At 44.8% G+C, this 21,601-nt stretch overlaps 1 protein-coding gene across 2 annotated transcripts in view; it reads left to right on the forward strand.

Annotated features, from left to right (window-relative positions):
* CDK13 (cyclin dependent kinase 13) overlaps positions 1-21,601 on the forward strand; it is an 841,634-nt gene that overhangs the window by 509,984 nt on the left and 310,049 nt on the right. For both annotated transcript variants that reach the window (XM_086964864.1, XM_086964863.1), the window contains exon 8: positions 7,792-7,981. In XM_086964864.1, coding sequence (XP_086820990.1) covers positions 7,792-7,981 — 190 coding nt within the window. The remainder of the gene's footprint in view (positions 1-7,791; positions 7,982-21,601) is intronic.

Genomic DNA, 21,601 nt, shown 5'->3' on the forward strand with positions numbered 1-21,601 from the left:
AGCGTTGGGTTGGTGGAGAGCGTTGGGTGGGTGCAGAGCGTTGGGTGGGTGCAGGTTCAGGGGCCTGGTGGAGAGCATTGGGTGCGTGCAGGGTGAGAGGCCTGGTGGAGAGCATTGGGTGGGTGGGTGCAGGGTGGGGAGCCTGGTGGAGAGCATTGGGTGGGTGGGTGCAGGGTGGGGAGCCTGGTTGGGAGCGTTGGGTGGATGGGTGCGTGGTCAGGGGCCTGGTGGAGAGCGTTGGGTGGGTGGGTGCAGGGTGGGGGACCTCGTGGAGAGCGCTGGGTGGGTGCATGTTCAGGGGCCTGGTGGAGAGCATTGGGTGCGTGCAGGGTGAGAGGCCTGGTGGAGAGCGTTGGGTGGGCGCCTTATGCCCTGATGCAGCCGCACTCTGCTAGCTTCTGTCTTTGCATCACTCCACGTTGAGGGGTCGTCACTCGTGACTGCTGCATGTTGGAGAGTGTGAGGGGAGAAGGATGCAAGGCAGAGGGGAGAAGGGTGCAAGGCAGAGGGGAGAAGGGTGCAAGGCAGAGGGGAGAAGGGTGCAAGGCAGAGGGGAGAAGGGTGCAAGGCAGAGGGGAGAAGGGTGCAAGGCAGAGGGGAGAAGGGTGCAAGGCAGAGGGGAGAAGGGTGCAAGGCAGAGGGGAGAAGGGTGCAAGGCAGAGGGGAGAAGGGTGCAAGGCGGAGGGGAGAAGGGTGCACGGAGGAGGGGAGAAGGGTGCACGGAGGAGGGGAGAAGGGTGCACGGAGGAGGGGAGAAGGGTGCACAGCAGAGGGGAGAAGGGTGCAACGGGGAGGGGGAGAAGGCGGCAAGGCAGAGGGGAGAAGGCGGCAAGGCAGAGGGGAGAAGGCTGCAAGGCAGAGGGGAGAAGGCTGCAAGGTAGAAAAGGGTGCAAGGCTGAGGTGAAGTAGGGTACAAGGGTAAGGGGCAGAAGGGTGCAAGGCAGAGGGGAGAAGGGTGCGAGGCAGAGGGGAGAAGGGTGCAAGGTAGAAAAGGGTGCAACGCTGAGGTGAAGTAGGGTACAAGGGGAAGGGGGAGAAGGGTGCGAGGCAGAGGGGAAAAGGGTGCGAGGCAGAGGGGAGAAGGGTGCGAGGCAGAGGGGAGAAGGGTGCAAGGCTGAGGAAGTAGGGTACAAGGGGAAGGGGGAGAAGGGTGTAATGTGGAGGGGGAGAACGGTGTAAGGCAGAGGGGGAAAGGGTGCAAGGGGGATGGTGCTGAAGTTAAAAATGTGCCCCCCCCCAAAAAAAAAAACATTTCTGCGGATACCAATGATCAGAGCCCACCTCACGTAAACTTCTTGTAACTTAACAGACCTCCTTTAGCCTTTCTCTAGCCTGGTTACTTTTAGTGGGAGTGCTTTATACTACTCTATGTATGCATTGAGATGTACTTTATAAGATCTTTGTGATTGCAAATAAAGTTTTATGACAGTGATGGCTACTCTCTGAATCCTTCATCACGTCTAGGCTTGATTCCTCATGTAGACCAGTGGTTCCGAAAGGGTGCGCCGCGGCACCCGGGTGCGCGGGTAAAAAAATGGTGGGGAGCCACGGCCAACTGCCAATTAGGTCAAGGGAACCACCGGTCAAAAAAGTTTGGGAACCACTGGAGCATAAGTATAGAAGACTTCACATGCGTCCCCTTCAAGAGTGCTTAGCACGTCAGTGGAACCAGGCTCAAGGTCTATCAGATCTAGTGTCAGTGGGCGGCCACACCCATTGCTTTCTGCAGTGGTGGAACACACAACCTTTCAAAAGGGCGGCCTCTCATCGACCTGGTTCCACAGATAGTGTTAACAGAGGACGCATCGCTCACTGGTTGAGGAGCTCATCTCCAGACACATACAATTCAGGGCATTTGTAGCCTGCAGCAAAAGCAGCTCCTCATAAACCATCTGGAGCTGGTAACAACTTTTCTAGCACTCAAAGAGTTTCAAGTTCATCTAGTAGGCAAAATTGTCCTGATCCATGCAGACAACATGATAGCAATGTACTACGTACAAGAACAAAGGGGAACACACACACTCTACGGATGTTACAACTAGCACAGACCATCTGGAGATGGGCCACACATCACAGAATGTTTCTCCTGGCAGAACACCGTCCATGAGTAAAAAATCAGATTGAAGATGTTATTTTAATGTGATTTATAATGCACACAGCTACTCGAATAGTGTCCCGGCACGAAACCATACAGAGGCTGAGATCGTAGGATCGTTAGATAAAAAGCAAAGTTTTCAACCGTTTTCTGAAGCGCTTCGGGTCCTGGATACCACGAAGGTCCAGGGGAAGAGAATTCCAAGCCACCGCTGCCTTATATGCCAGGGACCTGCCATTAATTCTCGGAAGGCGAAAGCGCGGAATAACCGCCAGAAGCGGCGCAGCAGTCTCGTGGGAACATAGATCTTAAAGCGCTTCCTTAAGTATACCTGGCCAAGTTCATACAGGGCTGAGTGAGCCAAAGTAAGGGCCTTAAATTTGACTCTTTCGGCCACATGGAGCCAGTGAAGATCGTGCAGTTGTTGCTTTATATTAGATCTCCCTGTAATATTAGTAAGGGACCGTGCTGCAGCATTCTGGACTACCTGCAGCCTCTTCAACAAGTACCCTGGCAGGCCAACATATATGGCATTCGCGTAATCAATACGTGAAAGGATTAAGGCACGAGTGACCATTTCCTTGGCTGCCCTAGGAAGGACAGGAAGGAATTTCCTAAGTGATTTAAGGGTGCCAAAGCACTGCCCAGCTAGCTTATTTATCTGTGTAGAAAACCTGAGGTTTTCGTCAAACCAAATTCCAAGGTTTTTGGTAGGTTGGCCCGCAGAATTTGGCAAAGGATAATCAGCCGGCCAGAGTGATTCCCTAAACTGGGGAGGAAAAGTCCCAAATAATAGCACCTCTAATTTTTCCTCGTTCCACTGGAGCTGCGCAGAGAGGAGCCATTGAAAGACAGCCGAAAGGCATGTTATAGCTCGAGAAGTGGATGAATAGTTTTTTTCCCCAAGTGAAGAGGAGCTGGGTATCCTCAGCATAAGGGATGATCTTGGCATCCAACCCCTTCGCCAGCTGAATGAGCGGGAAGACATATATATATATTGAAGAGGAGGGGGCTCAAAGTGGAGCCCTGAAGCACTCCTGTAGTTACACTTTAAGGGGCCGACGAAGATGGGGGAATCCAAAGTTGCTGCGTTCTGTCCTCAGGAATGATTTTAGCCAGTTCCATGCAGACCAAAAGGTACCAATATCCGTGAGTCGGGCCAGTAACAAGGAGTGAGGCCCGTTATCGAACGCCGCAGAGAAGTCTAACAAAATCAAAGCCGCTCTACCACCAGTGTCCAAGCAATCCTGAATAGCTTCAGAAATTTCGACAAGGACTGTCTCCGTGCTATATGAGGCTCTGAAGCCTGATTGGGCTGAGTGAAACAGGCCAAAACCCTCAACCTAGTTGGTGAGCTGTTTATTAATCGCTTTCTCAAAGACTTTCGCCACGGCAGGAAGGCGAGAAATAGGGCGGAAGCTAGCTGGTAAAGATGGCTTCAAAAAGGCCTTTTTCAGCAGGGGAAAAGTTTGGCCTGCTTTTAAACTAAAGGAACTGTAGTGATCTGTAATGACATGTTGAAAGACTATTAACCCCTAGGTTAGCAATCTCTGCGGCAGAAGCCAACAACCTGGGCAGGCATGAGTCAGAATGGGAGACTGATTTCAAGGGTTTAAGCATCCTCCCGTGAATCTTGCAGAGTAATAAGGGAGAATGCCGCCAGAGATGTTGATAAAGAGGTTGTACCTGTTTGCCCTTTAGGGAAGGAAAACCCTATTGGTGCCAATATTTAAGTTCACCTGGAGAGCCTGAATATTATCAATGAAGAAACTAGAAAGTTCCTCACACCAGGTGACCGAGGTAGAAAGAGTGATGGTCTCTGCACTAGGTGCCAAAACGCTCTGTACAATGGAAAAAAATTGCTTGGCATTGTTTTCGGAGAAAGCTATGCGCTCGGCATAATAAAGGCTCTTAGCGTTTGATATGGACGCATGGTAGGATTCCTGAGCCTTTCATAATACTGACTTGGCTAATGGGCAGTAAGTCCATCTCCAGCGGCGCTCTAGTTTTTTACAATGATATTTCAGCGCTTTAAGCTCACTGGAGAACCACGGTTTTGACGGGGAGTCTCTGGTTGGCCTGTGTGGTGATACAGGAGGTAGGTGCTCAACCGCCTGCAAGATTAAACTAGAGAAGCTCTCCAAGTCGCCTCCCAGATCCTCAGCCAAGACATGCCGCGTCCTGGCCAGAATCAGACTAAAGGAAGCGGGATTAATTTTCATCTGCTCAGTTGTCAAAGACAAATACATAAATAGGAACCCTGCCTTCAACTTCTCCTTCCATTCTTTCAAATGTGGTTCTTTCCAGACATGGATCAGTTTGCCACAAACCTAAATGCAAAATGCCCAAACTTTGCATCCAGACATTCACACCCATTGTCCAAGGGCAATGCACTATGGATTAATTGGTCAGAAATATTAGCCTATGCTTTTCTGCCTCTCCCACTCATTCCATGATTAGTTCGGAAGCTCAGACCGGTGTCCGTGACATTAATCCTAGTTGTTCCCACATTGGCTCGATAACTCCTTTTGAGCTCTCAGTAGTTCCTCACCAAAAACTACACCTCACTCAGTGCCATGGAGAAATAAGACATCCAGATCTCAGACATCTCAACCTTGCGATCTGGCACCTGAAATCTTAGAGTTTGGCTACCTTAATCTTCCACAAGACTGTATAAATATTATCAAAGAGACTAGACGTCCTACCACAAGAGCATGCTATACAGCAAAGTGGAAGCGATTTGTGATATACTGCAATAACAATCAAATAGATCCACTGGACGCTTCAATTTAAAACATGATTTGATATTTACTATATCTGCAGTGTTCCAATTTAGCTTACTATTCCATACGCTTACATCTTGCTGCAATAGCTGCATACCTACAGAATAGACATTTGTCTCTTTTTAGAAAGCCTGTCATCAAATCATTTATGGCTGGACTTAAAAGAATCATTCCTTCAAGACTTCCACCTGCTCCAGTGTGGAATCTCAACATTGTCCTCACCAGGCTAACGGGTCCACCTTTTGAACCATTGCATAAATCTTAATTGGAAGGTAGCTTTCCTCATATCGATCACATCTCTGAGGAGAGTGGGTGAGCTTCAGGCACTAATCATACAAGAACCAGTCTTACAAATGCACCAAAACAACGTGGTTCTGCGGACCAATCCTACATTTCTACCAAAAGTCATACTAAGTTTGATGTTTGCAGGGGATTGTCGGTAACGGATCCTGATGAGAGCAACACATAAAAGTCACCCCCTCCTGGATTCCCCTGGTTGTCTAGTTTTCAATAATGTATAGGTGTGCTAGGTTTCTCTAGATGCCGGCAGAGCAAGGGTTCGAAATCTTACAGCTAGGCAATTTGCAAAAAAACTGTCAGTTTCCACTGTAAAGATGTGATGTCTATGTTGCGTTTTGCTAACACAATTACTGATCACCACTGGGTATGGGTTCCCAAGCAGTAAGGCCAAACCCTGCCTTAAATAGTATCACAAAACAAATCGATTTTGTGTAGGGTTGTTATCAAATCTCCTTCATCCGAAGGGTATACCTCTACATCCAAGAATGGGATTTTGTTTTTTGAATATATGAGACTAAATTTGATCTCTTGTGTTCTATTACTGAGCCACTGATTGAAAAGCTTTAATTCCTCTTCAGAGCCAGACCACACAAAGAAAACGTCGTCAATGAAACGACTCCAATGACTGATTGAATGTCCAAAGGGGTTCTCTTGGTAAATGAATTTATCCTCATAGATTGACATAAAGAGGACGGCTAATTCCGGGGCGAATGGACAGCCCATCGCCACTCCACCTATCTGAAAATAGAAATCTCCATCAAAGTAAAAGTAATTGTGTATGAGTGCAAACTGAGCCAGCTGTATGATGAATTCAGGGATTTATACTTATTAATGAGATTCTGTGGTTTCTTATTCATAAATTGTATATAAATTGTAAAAAAGTGTATGTCGTTTTAGACTGGTAGTTGAATTAATGTTTTGAGTATGAATGAAATGTCTTTCAGTATGAATGAGTATGAATGAGATTTAAGGAGAAAAGTACTTTCATGTTAGTTTTTGTAATGTGCTTCACTAAAGAAAGTTTTTGTTGAAATATAGAAATGTTTAAAAAAAATATATGAAAGAAGAAAAGTGTAAATAAAATGCAAATTCGAACTGATTGACTCTATGATTAGAATTTCTCTTGCATATTGTTTTGTTCATATGTATAGAATGAAATAAGATCTCAGAATTATTTGGCAGTACTGGCATTTGTTTTGTGATACTATGTTGCGTTTTGGGCCGTTTCCTGTCGCGGGCACTAGGCCCATCCACACAATTGAGGTACCGTTTTTCTCGGGAGGCTTAGGGGAACTCAGAATTGTAGAGCAACTGTTATTACCTATTGACTTTCTATGCATTTCTGCCTTCCTAATGTAAGACAATGTGTAAAAAATAAGTCACTTTGAAAAATGTCCTACCATTCACAGGCTAGTATGAGTAACCACTATTTGGAACTGTGCAAATAGCTACTATTTCTGAAACTCTATATTTTGTTCTCATTTCGGAACTACATAGGTGTCTTTGATACCTATGATTCACCCTTTATATTTTTCCAAATTAATTGCTATATATCCGGTACACAGTGAAAAACCACTGCAAGACGTTGCTCAGTTATTGGCTCTGGGTTCCTCTGATTTTTGGTGAACCTACAAGTCCTATATATCCTCACAACCTGAAGGGTCCCGCTGATGTAAAGGTATATTGTTTTCAAACATCTGTTATACTTAGAAGAAGTTAGTTGAAAACGTTGGCAAAAATGCCAGTTCTTTCGAACTCCTTTTCAATTTTTCTGATTTTTCAACTGTCCGTTTCTATGAAAGAAACTTGAAGGTTCTACACAAAGAACCTCATTCTGAATTCAGAACTTTGTTTAATTTCCTGAAATGTAGGTCTTTCAGACATCCATTATTGCTTTCACACCCACTAACTGGAAAGAGGTTGAAAGCTCAAAAAGTAACAAAAATAGGCTATATCCCAGTAAAATGCCAAAACTGTAAAAAATGTTGGGTTTCTGACAAAAGTGTGCTTATTCCTGAAAGCTGGGAAGATGAGTTCAGCACCACAAACCCTATGTTGATACCATTTGCAGGGGAAAACCAGACTCTTTCTTCTGCAGCACCTTTTCCCTATTTTTCCCCCCAAAAACAAAATTTAGCTGCATATTGGCTTATTTCTGGGTATATAAGACTGTCAAGATTCTAAGAAGTTTGCTCATTGGATTAGACATACACAGAATCATAATTGTCCTTATTTGTTGTTTATTCTGCAGTAGTCCTTTTTTCCCACCCCCCCAGCCAAATCGTTGGTCTTGAATGTCTTTGTGCGCTCCCTTTTAAAGAGAGCCCTGTTGCTTTTGCACACATTAATTCTAATGTACTAGTGTCCCTGCAAATGTAATTTTTTTTTATTTTAGGCATGTGTAAGTGCACATTTTACTTATCGTGTAAATGGTTCCTGAAAAATGCTTTTCTTACTAGATTATGTATACCTTACATGGCGATTTGGAAATGTATTTGATTTTTATTGCTCATCTTTTTATGCTCAGTGTTGATTGCACAGAAACTGTAAACACGTGTAGCTTGTCCTATTTTCTTTTAGCAGATCATATCAAATGTCTTCTTCTGTTTAAAGGTGCGTTTTACTTGGTGTTCGAATATATGGATCATGACCTCATGGGCCTTTTGGAATCTGGATTAGTTCATTTTGATGAAAATCACATCAAGTCATTCATGAGGCAGCTGATGGAGGGCTTGGACTATTGCCATAAGAAGAATTTTTTGCACAGAGATATTAAGTGTTCAAATATTCTACTGAACAACAGGTAGATTTATATATTTTAGCATCACAGCAAATTACTTACGTTACATGCTCAAAATGATTATTCTGGTCATCGCATATACAATGTTCTGATATCACATACTCCGTAATCACATCTTATTAATTGATCTAAATCTGGGGCTAAATATGCTTGCCTTGGTGACTAAAGGTTGTCTGAACCTTTCCCTCCCTCCATGTTTTAATGTGGTTGCTAAATTGGGATATGTTATAATTAACAGAAAACATTTGTATTGTAAAATTAAATTGAATGCACAAATACCCATGCAATGCTTCAAAAGTATAGTAGAGGGACTACAAACACACCTATTTGTTTTCTAACCCTCGCTGGGAGTCTGTTCATTCCTTAAGTCTTTATTGGCTTCATCTGCATTCAATTCCTAGTCCCGTCTCTTGTTGTCAAGGCAATGTCATTCTTCAAATCCCTTGTCAGCACGGTTTGAAAGTGTTTCTAGTTGTATCTGTGGATAGGTTTCTTTTGATTTGGGACGCTTGTGTAATTATGGAAATATATCTTCAGTCCCTTCACATTTTTTTCCCAAGAAGACGCATCCCAGATGTGATGGGCATAATGTACTCTAGCGGGAATTCCGTTCTCCTACAGAACTCTGCATAGAGACCTGGAACCTCCGTGAATTAGGATGGCCAAAACTCACCTCAGTACCCAAAATCCCCTTACGGAGCTAGCTACAGTGTCTCATTGGTCAAGACAGGGAAGCCTCCAAACAAACTCGAAAAAATAGAATGAAAGAAAGCAGGGATGACCCCAAATATTTTTTCAAATGAAGTCACGAGACCGCTGCTAACTAATTTAAAAAAGTGAGCAAGGCCGGAAGTGGAGGAGGAATTAAAGATTTGATGAACCAGCTCGCTGAAATGTAACGGTAAATCAGTATTTAAAAGCGCCTGCACTTCTGTGCGTGTGTTAGCTATGTGAAGGACGAATGTTTCTCGGGCCGAACTCAGGGCCACCTCTTTCTGAGACAAAAGGGCTCTTATTCTAGTCATGCCATTGAACTCTGCCTTCAAGGTTGGGATGCGCGGCCAGATGAAAACATCTGAATTCCCATGTGTAGGGGGATACATAACGTTTTTGCAGCACACAACACGTTGAGATAGTTACCAACAATTAAACCACAACACTCCTCGTTATTCAACAGCAAATAACTACCATTTGCCAAAAGTGTAAACGTGGGAACAATTGAGGAACAGGAGTTCCTTTTAATACACAGGCCAGATTAGGTCGTTCCTGGTTGCAGGAACCATGTAATTGGATGTGTCTGCATAATAATGAATGGTCAGGAGACTCAGTGCATTCCTCCCCATTAAGATAAACTTCTTTGCCGTCTTTCAGGCACCTATATGTGAAAGGAAGAGACCATGCTTCATGGAGGAAGGCACCACCTAACGGTTCATAACGTCCTATTGCAACATGTCGCATACAACTAGTGAATTTGTACAAGGCGAATGGTAATGTAATTAATCCGTGGATAAGCCACGTTGCATCAGTGGCCTCAGCAACAGAACGTTAAAGATTCCAACCTCTCAATGTGTAACATGGAAAATGATGCATCTCGCATTGAAAGCATGCGCTGTTTCTCAGTCAAATTAAACGGGGCAAAGAGGGAGGAAACGTTCATGTAATTCCAGGGCACACGGCCAGACTTAACAGTCTGCAGAGTCCATGCAAACTGCATTGCAGAACGCAATTGATTTTGGCCATGGTATAAAACAGACACCTCATCATTTACAATATCAACCACTGAAGAAACAATGTTATTCAACGTGTATATGCGGGAAGAAAGCATGTTAATACTGTTATCGACAACTGCAAGCACCTTTTCTAAATTTGCTTGATCAATTGCTCTCAGGCGCTTAGTAGCCTCAAACTGTGAAAGCTTCCAAATTTCATTGTAAGCAGCATAAATCCAACGTTTAGATCTACCGCTTGCCGGGCCTTTTATAAAATCATTAATATCCACCTCATGAGTTACCTTAGATAGATGTAATTTAACAGCAGCTAATGTAGTATGTTGTAACCAATTTTGACATAATTTGCCAACTGAGTATGTTGTAACAGTGTGGTCAGGATCAAAACGTGGATCAGGCCTGACTTGTGTAAAACCTTCAGTTAAACCCAGAAAGCGATGCTGGCAAGAGTCAGAGCTTCTGTGCAATAGCAGCCCACCCTTTGGATCAAAACTGAACACATTAGAGGATGCATTATTCATTAATGTTTGCAACTCTCTAATGGAAAACTTTGTGTAATTATCCCAACCTGAATATTCATCTAAATCAGGGACAGCAGGGGTATTTAACTTTTTTGAAGTAGCCAATCCAAAGCACGTTGTCTGAGAAATAGTAGAATTCAAAAACAACATGTGATTCGGGATGAGACATGCACGGTGCAAAGCCTCAGTGCCTTGTACCTGACAACTTTTAGAACCCCAAACCGATTTAAGGTCAATTGTTTCCTTCCATAGCTCGTAGCCATCTTCAGCCAATTTTTCTAGAAAGGATTTCGAATACAATAATTTAGTATCGGTAAGTCTAACTTTGGACATGGGTTTCTGTGTCATCTTAAAATAAAATGACTCAGGACTCGATTGATTAAAGTCGGTAAAGTAAGAGTACTTCTTCAAAAACGTACTGGAGCTGCCTTGTAATGGTGCAGGGCAATGTTCCCACTGTGTGTAATTTACAGTACCCCTTCTAGAACTTTTCTTATGCAAAAAATGATTACCAAAATGTTGAAAGCAAAATAAATCATCATAATTAGCAGATTCTAAATATAAATCTTCAGCATCAAAGGCAGCATAATATTTTAAATCCGAGAATAATGATTCTACGGCCTGAACATTCCAATCATCAGAACGTATGCTTTGTTTTACCACATCCCCCATGTTCACTATCAGTACATTTGGGACATTAACCTCTTCAGTGGGGCCATGAATTTGAAATTTAACTGCATCCCACACAATCCCATCAAGAACCGGCCAAGCTGTGATGTTAACAAAGTTCAAGTCTCTTTTTAGTCTGTGTGCAGAATATGAAGAGAATAAGGGGGCCAAAGTTCCATTAAGATGTCGAATGCATGTTCTCTCCTCGACATAGTGTCCATCCATGATATGGAAAAAATAAAACACAAAACCAAATGACATAAAAAGGTATACTGAAAAAAGCATTAGCCAAATATATGTCAAAGGGGGAACCAAAAAATGTTTCTTGAATAAAGAGGCATAAATTGCACAACGTGAGGGTTTTGTCGAAGTCACTGAAGCAGAGTCAAATGAGAATCTTGAGTCTGTGGCCAAACGTGTTTGTAAGTCAGGCATCGATAAATCGTCAGGATAGGAATAATCTAGGTCATCAACGTTATTAACTGGGAAAGTGTTCATTAAAGGATTGGAAATGACGGGCATCTCGAGGGCCACTTCTGGCTCAGCAGCTGCAGTAATGGCCAATACAGAATTTCTCACAATCGAAGGACAAGAGACTGCCGGTGTCATGCTATGAAGAATCGGCCACCCTGTGTATCTTGACATTGTCAATTGAGATAAACCTGTTTTCCTTACGACCTGGAAGTGGTGGTAAAATGACTGTTGTTGTGCCCTTCACTCCAAGAATGGGGACCGGTGCTCGATAGGAAGGACCAAATTCTTTATTGTTATCGATCTTCTCTCGAGCCAGTTCTCCAACTTTGGGTAGCCAGCCAACTACCGGGATCTGCAATGCATCATCCGATGTGGAGGGCAAATGTTCCTTTGCAAGACTGTCTCTGGTCTTTTGTAGATCCTGTAAAACAGCGCAATGTTCATCTACGTCAAAGGCCGTGGCCACGCAGTCTAGACCATCGAGGTCAGGGACATACATCTTGATACCAAAGAGCATTTCGAACGGGGTCCGCCCACCCAGAGACCTTCTAGGGAGATTATTAAGAGCACGCTGCACGCCATTGAGATGGGCCAGCCAGTTTCTGCCAGTGCCTATAACTCGAGCTGTCAAAGATTGCTTTAAGTCACGGTTCATTCGTTCCACTACACTATTACCCTCAGGTCTGTACAGAGACGAAAACTTGACTTGGACCTCCAACGAAACCATAGCATCCTTATACGGCTTAGAGGCGAAAGCCGGACCCTGATCCGAATGGAAGGTACCACAGGCAAAAATCCCTATAAAGACACGCAAATCTCTTATGACAGTCCGTGATCTAAATAAACACACCCCAGTGGTTTATTAGAAATGTACAACTGTGTCTGTGGCAGACGCGCAGCAGTCGAAGGCTTGATCTGCTGGCAAATGTCACATTGAAGGACATAATCACGCGTCTGTTTGTACAGTCCCTGCCACCAGAACCTCTGTTGTAGCTGAGTTACAGTGGCTGAGACGCCCGCATGCGCAGACGCTACACCTTCATGAGCCGCTGTAATCAAAGTAGCTCTGCGATCCGAGTTGGGAATCAAACGTTCGCCAACATCAGGAATTTTCACATAAGGAACCTTATCGGGACTTAAGTGGTATGTGTACTTCGAAGGGAACCCCGTAGGATATTTACCTCCCTTCTCAGTGGCAGCAACAGCCGCCAAGATGTCCTCATCTATTTTACTTTTGGACCGTGTAACTGCTGCAACTAAATATTTAGATACTGCTGACTTTGCTGCTTCATCAGCAAGTGAATTACCGACAGCGTGGACTCCCACACGCTGATGGCCGAGAGTATAAATCACAAACACAAGTGGCTACTGCTCTTTAAGCTCAGCCACTCGGACCCAGATCATTTTATGTTTTATTGTGCTACCCTTGGAATCACGAAACTCCTTCTGAATCCAAAAGAACAAGTTCTCATTGTAAGACTGGACACAGTAGTAAGAATCACTTACGATAAGAGTAGTCAACCTAGGATCTGCGTACTCCAACGCAAGCATCAGAGCACGAAGCTCTGCTAATTGTGCAGTGCAGTCTCCAAGTGTCTGCGTGTGCACGACACTGAACTTGAACTCATTGTTCACCATGGCACCGACCACAATGGCGCATGCGGAAACGTAGGCATGTTTAGAGCCATGCGCAACCTGCGCCGATAATCGGTGTAAATGATGCAATGGAAATCCTCCAGGGGTCGCATTGCTAATGGAGCCGGATGAACAAATTCATACTGTAAGTACTCCTGGGACCGTAATGTGGGGTCAATGATAAACATGACATCCTGAGATGTCAAGGACGCAGCCCATTGAATCCACCGAGGGTACAAAGCTTTAGAATCAGGTACACTGGCATTTGTGACTGCCTCCAAGGCAGGACACGGGGTAACAACCAACATGCGCTTTCCCTGTGACAGGGCACGTTCCTTAAGAATAGCCATCTGCACAGCCGTCAAAACTTTCTCCACAGTGGAAAAGCGCAATTTAGCCTAAGTGTACAAGTGTGACTTGTAAGCAATAGGTACTGTGTCTCCTTCATTAAAAGTTAGGTACGTGAAACCCACCGTCCCAGGGATAATTCTTATCACCAGGTTGGTCTGATTATCACGAGTCAGTAAGAATTTAGAAGCGAGCAGATCAGCCTGCAAAGACTGCAGTATAGCCGAATGCTCAGGCAGCCAGCATGATTTGGAAAAAGATGGTTGTATCAAAGCATACAAAGGCTTGATACGCTGGGCATATTCCGGAATGTAAGTTCTCCCGAAATTCAAAAAGCCCAGTAAAGATTGTAATTTTTTCAGTGTTGTTGGAGCGCGCAATTGTGCGCATTTCTCCAGGAAGTGAGGAGCCAATCCCTTTCCTTCATTGTTAAGCTCGTAGCCCAGAAACAACACTGTGTACTCTGCAATGTGCGATTTTGCAAAGTTTAACTTGTATCCTAGATCTGCAAAGTTACAAATTATACTGTTGACTCGACACAGATGCTCCCAAAGTTCGTCATCTGTGAGATATGTCATCCACATACGAACAAGCATCTGGGTCGATTCTCTCCAAAAGAGAGACAATGCGGGCGGAAAAAACCCCAGGACTATTCTTATAGCCCATAGGGAGACGCCGAAACATTTTTTGCACACCGCCGCATGTAAAAGAGGTCCATTGGGAACTTAGACCGTCCAATCTGCGGGCATAAAAACAATAGGAAATGTCAAGCGTGGTTTTAAACTGCTTACGCACAAGACTATTCACAAGAGCAGAGCCGTGAGTATTCTGTACTGCACAGTTACGGCCATGCGAGTTCAAATGCTGGTAATCCAAAACCAAAAACGATATGAACCGTCAGGCTTGTTTACAGTAAAAAGAGGGTTATTCATCGGTGACACACACATTTCAATTACACCTTGATATTCCAATTGTTCAAGGATTGCCGCGACGGAAGGTTTTGCTTCACGTCTTATAGGATATTGAGGTTGAGGCTGAGACCGTAAAGGTATCTCGTGGCTCAGGGACAATTTATCCCAACCACACTGATTTGCGGTACACAGCCGGCACCAGAGCTAGAGCCCACTCTTCTGCAAAATGCAGCGCATCCTCTTTCGAGACAGTGTTCGCGAAACTGGGGAGGATTACCTATTCCCCTCGCGGAGTTGCGAGCACAAAAGGTGGGGGCCAGTCAGCCTCTGAAAGCAAAATGTCATATGTAGACGAAAGATTTTCCCAAAATACCCCTTTTATGGTTCGTTGTATATCACCTTCAATTAACAGGGCAATTTCAAAAAGTCTATCAGGGGGAGCAACTCTGGTGTCAGCTGTTTCAATGACAACATAAGTAACAGTAGTGGACAGAGCGCCTCTCTCACTATGGTAATCTCCGCCGCGCTGTCCAGCAAGGTCTGAGCCCACGTCAGATTCCGAAGCCGCGTTCTCACTATCTGGGGCATATCGATGCGCTGTTAAGGCTGCGACTTTCTTCTTGGCAAACTGTGGTCTCCCAGGCATAGAGCCTTCCTGCTTTTCTGCACCGTTCCTTGGGCGGGGCTGGTCACGTCCTTGCTGGCCACCCCGACCCCTGCCACCGCCCCCTCCACCACCGGTCGTCGGAGCCGATGAGTCCTGAAAGGAACGAGGAGAGCATTGGTCAGAAGCCTGAAATCGATCAGGAGTCTTAATCGTCGCGCGGTCGCTTAAGTCATAAACACGTTCCGACTGCGTAGGCAACGGAGACGCAGGACGAGAAACCTGTGTTTGTTGTTGTCGGGGTTGCTTTCCCTGTTTCTGTTTTTTAGGCCGATTTTGTTTATTGGACTTGGGCTGAACGTCAGTCTCCGAAGCTTGTCACTGGGGCTGCTTCTTCTCTTTAACAGAAAAAGGCTTAAGTCCCTTGGCATTGCGACCCACGGTCTTATAAGCCGCCACAATGATCTTCGCTAACTGTCGGGGTTTCTCGGCCTCGGGAAGCGCCGCTAACGCGTTAGCAACCTGAAAGTTCACTGCATCCCCCTTGACATTAGCAAGGATCAGATCGCAAACTACGTCAAAGGTGCCACACAGGCGCATGCCCAACTCGACCGCAGATTCCGGTCCGTGATCATCATGAACACGTTTAAGGACCGAAGACAGCACGGACATAGACTGGGTGCCGTAGCACCGAGCATAGACTGCCGCAAAAGTCTTCCCCCAGGTCTCACAGTTAACGAGCTCAGGGGCCAAATCCTTCGGCAAACTAAGCGTAAGAAGCCAGTGTTTTTCACCAGGAGTCGTATTAGGAAACACAGCTTCCAGCTGGTCAAATTTCTCGGCAAGCCAGAAAGGAAAATCATCCTTTTCCTGGGGCTTCTTGCCCATAACGGCATTGACCATGACAGGACTGATTTTCAAACCACCCTGCCCTGCCGGAAGCGCCGCACCCCCTGGGGCTCCACCCGGAAGATTACGGCCCATGTAATGCACTAAGGCTCTAATCACGGCAATCTCGACTACATGTAGTCATCGGAGTTCAGCCACATTACAATTGCCGTGTAGAGGATGAGGAGTAAATCCTGCCAAAACAGGCCAACTAGCGCCTGGAATGGACAAAGGACCTAACCTCGGAGCGGTTAAAGAATGGGGTAGGGCACCACCAAACCAAACTCCATGCTGCCATACATCAATAGGTACTTCCTGTGCTCTGTACGGAGTATACTCATTAGGTACAACCGTGGGAGTGTATGTGTGGAATAGGCCTGAATTAGCGTCCACCGCCGGAAATGTCACCCACGAATAAGAGTTCGTAGGGGTAAGCATGTTCCGCACTCTCCACCATAATCACAGCCAAACCTTCCAAAGGTACATTGTAAGCCCGCAAATGATCTCGCACTGCAATGCGACTATGCTGCGGAATGTCCACGGGTTAGGCCATGACCGCACAGGAATTAGAAAAAACAAAGTAAACTTTGTAGCACAACTGGGTAGTAATTCAAGGAAACCGTTTTAGAAAGAATCAAGCTTGAAAAGACCTATTTCAAAAATAGGTAGGTTTTTCCGACACCACCGTTTACCGGAAACGTCAATGAAGGGGTTAAGGATTGAATTATATACTACTAGAGTGTCATGATATAAGGCCAGCAACGTATGGGCTCCATGTAGCGGGAATTCCGTTTTCCTACAGAACTGTGCATAGAGACCTGGAACCTCGGTGAATTAGGATGGCCCAAAATTCACCTCAGTACCCAAAATCCCCTTACCGACCTAGCTACAGTGTCTCATTGGTCATAACAAACTCCCAATGCTTAGACAGATCAGAACATGAACTTAGAATACCTCCGGAATCGTGGAACACATGAACACTCTTTCGTTATATAATCATCACAAACCAGAACGTGGAGTAAAAGAGGACACGTGCATGTTTGAAATATTTATTTACTAATGCAAGGTTCTCGAACGCAGTATCTTGTTTAATACTAGCAAACATATTATAAGCAACAAAGTTATCAGCATAGTTATTAGTCCATAAAAGGCGAATGAAGACAGCATACTAAGATGCTGGAATGAATAGAAATTAACATAGTCTAATTCACACCCTCCCTATTTAGCATTTAGTATTTTATATCTATGAAGGTCTCATTTGGGTTTTAGCAGGGCGGGCCCATACCTCAAAATCTCTGTGGCAGGAGGATCACATCACCTTCCACCAGCTCTCTGCATGCGAAGCACATCAAGTGTGTTTTTGTGCGTTCAGCACAACAATATAAAACTCGCCTAGAGCCAGATTTTGGCAGCAGCATGTGTGTTATGTCTATAGGGGTGCGAAGATCAGACCTTACAACAACACTGGGTTAAGTTATCCGTGTAGCCTTCAGCACTCACTGTGCACACAGAGTGCAGAACAAAACTGATATCAGAGCAAAAACATATTATTTCTCTAGTAAATCACAAAGCTCTTCTGGGTTGAAAGCTAAAACAACAATTATGTGTTGTGTGCAAAAGTGAAGCAAGAATGAAAACGGCGTGCAAACATTTAATAAACTCATGCTAACTTAACACAGTATGTAGAAAAGAAGTAGCTATATGACAGTTCTTTTTCTTAGCTCGGGGAGATATTTATACATTTTGTGAGAGCCACATTTGTTTCTGTCCACTGTTTTGCCACCGCCTTAGTTAATAACTTTGGGTTCCCTTTCTACCATACTATCTGATTGCCTCCTCTTGGATAACTTCCTAGAGTCCCCTTTACAAGGCCTCCATTCGTTCCAGATTCACAATGGTGTCATTTTGTGACTCATTTGCATCCTGGAAACCTGATCGTATCCTTACTGAGGACACTTAACCTTGATTATTCTCAAAGGATTTCTTTGCGTCACAGCTTTAAAGCTCCTTGACTTCTAATTGCTTTACATTTATTTGCAGCTTCCTTGATGATTCCTTTCCAGTGCTACTTACATTTTTATCCAAATGTGGGAGTGATATTCACCTGGGTGTAAGCTCTCTGAGCTATTTGAGGGCATAGAAGTGTGTATTTGTGTTTTTTATATAGATGTTTCTATATAATACCTGTAGCCATGACTAGACAAATCACTTCTGCCTTGCTACTTGCTTCACCCTTCTCCAACTTCAAATTCTATCCTGCTACCTACCCTTTACAGTAAAGTTTTTTTTTCAGGGCGTACTTCTCCAGCAGAACTTCTACCACTAGTATTGTGATTGTCATGAAAATATGCTTTCGTTGGACATATTTTCCAGAGGAAATGCTGGAGGCCATGATTTATCTATCCTAGCCATCTATTGTGATGTTACTTGTCAAGTATGAGTTGCTTCTTCATTGTTTCTCAAGTCCTTTAACATGTTGTAAAATGCATTTATTTAAATTCCTTAACTAATCCCCTAATTTACTTAAGCACATTAACAGGGGTGTCTCCTGCAGTAGAAGTAAGTTTGGGAAACATCAGATGCTTCTTGACCTAGTTAAACATCACCCCCCTTTTAATCTTGTCCAAGATCGTTCATTTATTTATAAAGTTGCACAGCATCTGTGTCACTGGGTTTAGGCTGATGCAAAACTCGGTCTAATTTTTGCAACAAAAGTTCCACATTTTGCTACTTGTGTCATGCGTTTTTTTGGGTCATTTTACCAATCCTGGCCTATTTTCATCAATACTACTGTTCCAGCACCATCCATAACTAGGACCCACACCCCTAACTACCACCCTTGACAGTATGACCGTACTTCAGCCATAGGCAGCATTTGAATCCTTCCAGCCTAATTGCTATAAGTCGGGCCCCCACCACACACAGTGTTGTCATCAGTGATGTCTTTTCAGTTTTCACATTGATGTTAACAGTAATATAGAACAGCTCATGATTGATGTAATATGCGAAGTAATAAGCAGTGTGTGGCGAGGGTGCTAATTTTATTCACTTTCTCTCTCTGGTGAATCTCAATGTTTTTTTTAGTTCAAAATGTAATGCTTTAAATGAGTTTACCTAATATAGCATCATTTTAACTTTTGTATTTTTCAGTGAATTTCTCAGGTTTCTTAAATGTAAATTATGATACTATAACCATACTTAGCTATAAAGTCAATTTAACCTTAACATTTTTTCAGTGAATTTCTTGGTGTAAAAAGAAATGTAAAGTAATGTTTATTACTGGTTAAACTTGACTTTTGGCAGGTTTACCCCCAGACTTTTTGCTTATTGGCCTTCTGTGTGTGAGCCTGTTTTTGTTGGTTTTCGGACTCTGGGCTCTTTACCACCGATGCAGTGCTAAAGTGCATATAGTCTCCTTATAAATTATATACATGTATTAGTGTTTCCATGTTTGGCTAATTTGATTTACTACTATGTCCCTAGTATAGTGCACTGTGTGCGCCCAAAGCCTGTAAATCAAATACGGCTAGTGGGCCTGTAGCACTGATTGTGCCCCCCACACAAGCAGCCTTATAAAGGGTTCTCAGACCTGCCACTGCAGTGTCTGAGCGCAGTTGTAACTACCATGTCGACTTGACAAGTGCACCCACTTTCTGATCGATACATCTGCCAGTGGATTCCTCACCTTGTGAATATCCCCCTGTGTCAGCAGCATTCGGAAATTCTTTTTGTAGCTTTGCGCCAACGTGGTCCGACTTCACAGAGGCACGGCATCGCGCGCGACTCCGCTGACGTCACCGACACCATAATAGGCCCACACCAGCGTGATGACATCAGTTACCTTTTTTCCGCGTTGTCGACGCCAACGGTTTTCTGGGATCGTACAGTAGCTTTACAGTAACTTTGTTACTTCGTGATTGTTTTCACTGTATCTTCGTCTTCTGTCGAGATGTCTTCGAAGAAGACTGGTTTTAAGGCTTGCGGGGAGTGTGGCAAGACTATGTCCATAAGTGACCCGCATGAATGCTGCGTCTGGTGTTTAAGCTCCGATCATGACGTCGAAGATTGCCAATCGTGCAAGAAAATGACTCCGAATGCCCTTCGGGAGAGAGAGACGAAGCTCCTTGTCGCGAAGCTTAAGAACAAAAAAGAAAAGAAGTCTTTGAAATCTCGGTCTCGACGTTCGAGGTCTCTGTCGAGATCGGAGTAGTCATCTGCCCATGCTTTAAAGTCTTCCAGGAAGAAGCATAAGAAGAGGCGTCATGAGTCACGTCATCATTCAGGTAAGGACTCCAGTTCGCGACCGAAGTCGCAAGTGAAGCTTCTTCGAAAGGAAGTGGAGGTTTCGGCGTCGGAAGCTCAGGACACTGATGGTGAGGCTTTGCGTCCAAATTCGCCAGAGTCACCGAAGCAGCAAGCGAACCCTTCTCCGAATCAGTCTAATCCTTCTGGTCGGGAGGATGAAGGTGAGGTGGAGGAGGTTGGTAATGATGAGGTGCAAGTGCCAGCGGGTTCGTCGACCCCGGTGCCGCAGGTCGAGGAGGAGCTCGAAGTCGTGACGACTCCGTCTCCTCGAGAGCAACCAGGTGGACCTTATCCAGCCTTCCCGGCTCCTGGTCAGGATCCATCCCAGTTCCTGAATGCAATGTTTGGAGTTTACTTCAGGGCGATGTACCCCTCTGGTGCACCTGTTAGTCCCACGGGTCCTATGGCATTTAACTTGGGCGTTCCCCAGGCTTATGCTCCTGCCCCCTTCATGCCTTTTATGCCGGCTCTTACACCGCAATGGTATTTTCCGACGCCGGCGAAGCCTTCAACGCCGAAGCCGTCAACGCCGATTCCATCGACGCCGGTGCGCACGACTCTGAGGCAGGATTCTGTTCGACCTAGACTTCGCCCGACTTCGGATTCGACGCCAGCTCGGGACGAGTCTGTTCCAGATCCGTCAGCTTCCTTTACTAAGGAGAGGTCAAGGCGTGAAGCCCAGAGACTTCTGGAGGAAGAAAGGTATTAGTTTGCTGATGCTGAAGAAGGGGAGTTACAGGATTCTGATGATCCTTTTGATGAACTGAGAGAGGCCAGTGGGCTTGAACTGTCCCCTGAGTGGGATTTGGCGTCTGTGTCGGATGTACCTTCAAAAGATGTGATGCCATATCATGTTATTAAAAAGGCAGCAGGCTTATTGAATATCACTCTGACAACTACGAAGTATAAGTCTAACCTTCTGACAGAGGTCCTACACTCTCCTTCTTCAGTCATTGAGCCAATGCTGCCGTTTAATGATGCTTTGGCTGAACCTATCTATGAGGTCTGGAAGAAGCCTTTGACGGCTCCAGCTGTTTCAAAATCTGTGGCCAGGAGGTATAGGGTTGCGCCTGGTGACCCGGACTTTTTGTCAACACACCCTCTGCCTGAGAGTCTGGTTGTGCAGGCTGCCTGCTCGCAGAAGTCTGTAAGGGCCTTTCCGCAGGTTCCTGGGGAAAAGGAATCCAGAAAGCAAGACCAGGCGTCCAAGAAGGTCTTCTCTTCAGCCAGTATGGCATTAAAATCTACCATTGCAACTTGTCTTATGGGACGGTACATCCATGCCTTGATGGATTCCGTAAAGCAGCTAGTGCCAAAAATTCCTGAGGTAGACGGAAAGGATTTTCAGGAAGTAATTGCGGACACTCAGGCTGTTGAGAGACAAGTTATACAGAGTGAGCTGGACACTGCGGGTTCGGTGGCGAGAGTCATGAGCTCTTCGGTGGCCGCTAGAAGAGCTGCGTGGCTAAAAACATCAGAGTTTTCTACAGTTGTACAGTCTGCTTTGATGGACTTGCCATTTCATGGCTCAGGATTGTTTG

This window comes from Lissotriton vulgaris, chromosome 4_1, assembly GCF_964263255.1.
Source record: "Lissotriton vulgaris chromosome 4_1, aLisVul1.2, whole genome shotgun sequence".
NCBI classification, from domain to species: Eukaryota; Metazoa; Chordata; class Amphibia; order Caudata; family Salamandridae; genus Lissotriton; species Lissotriton vulgaris.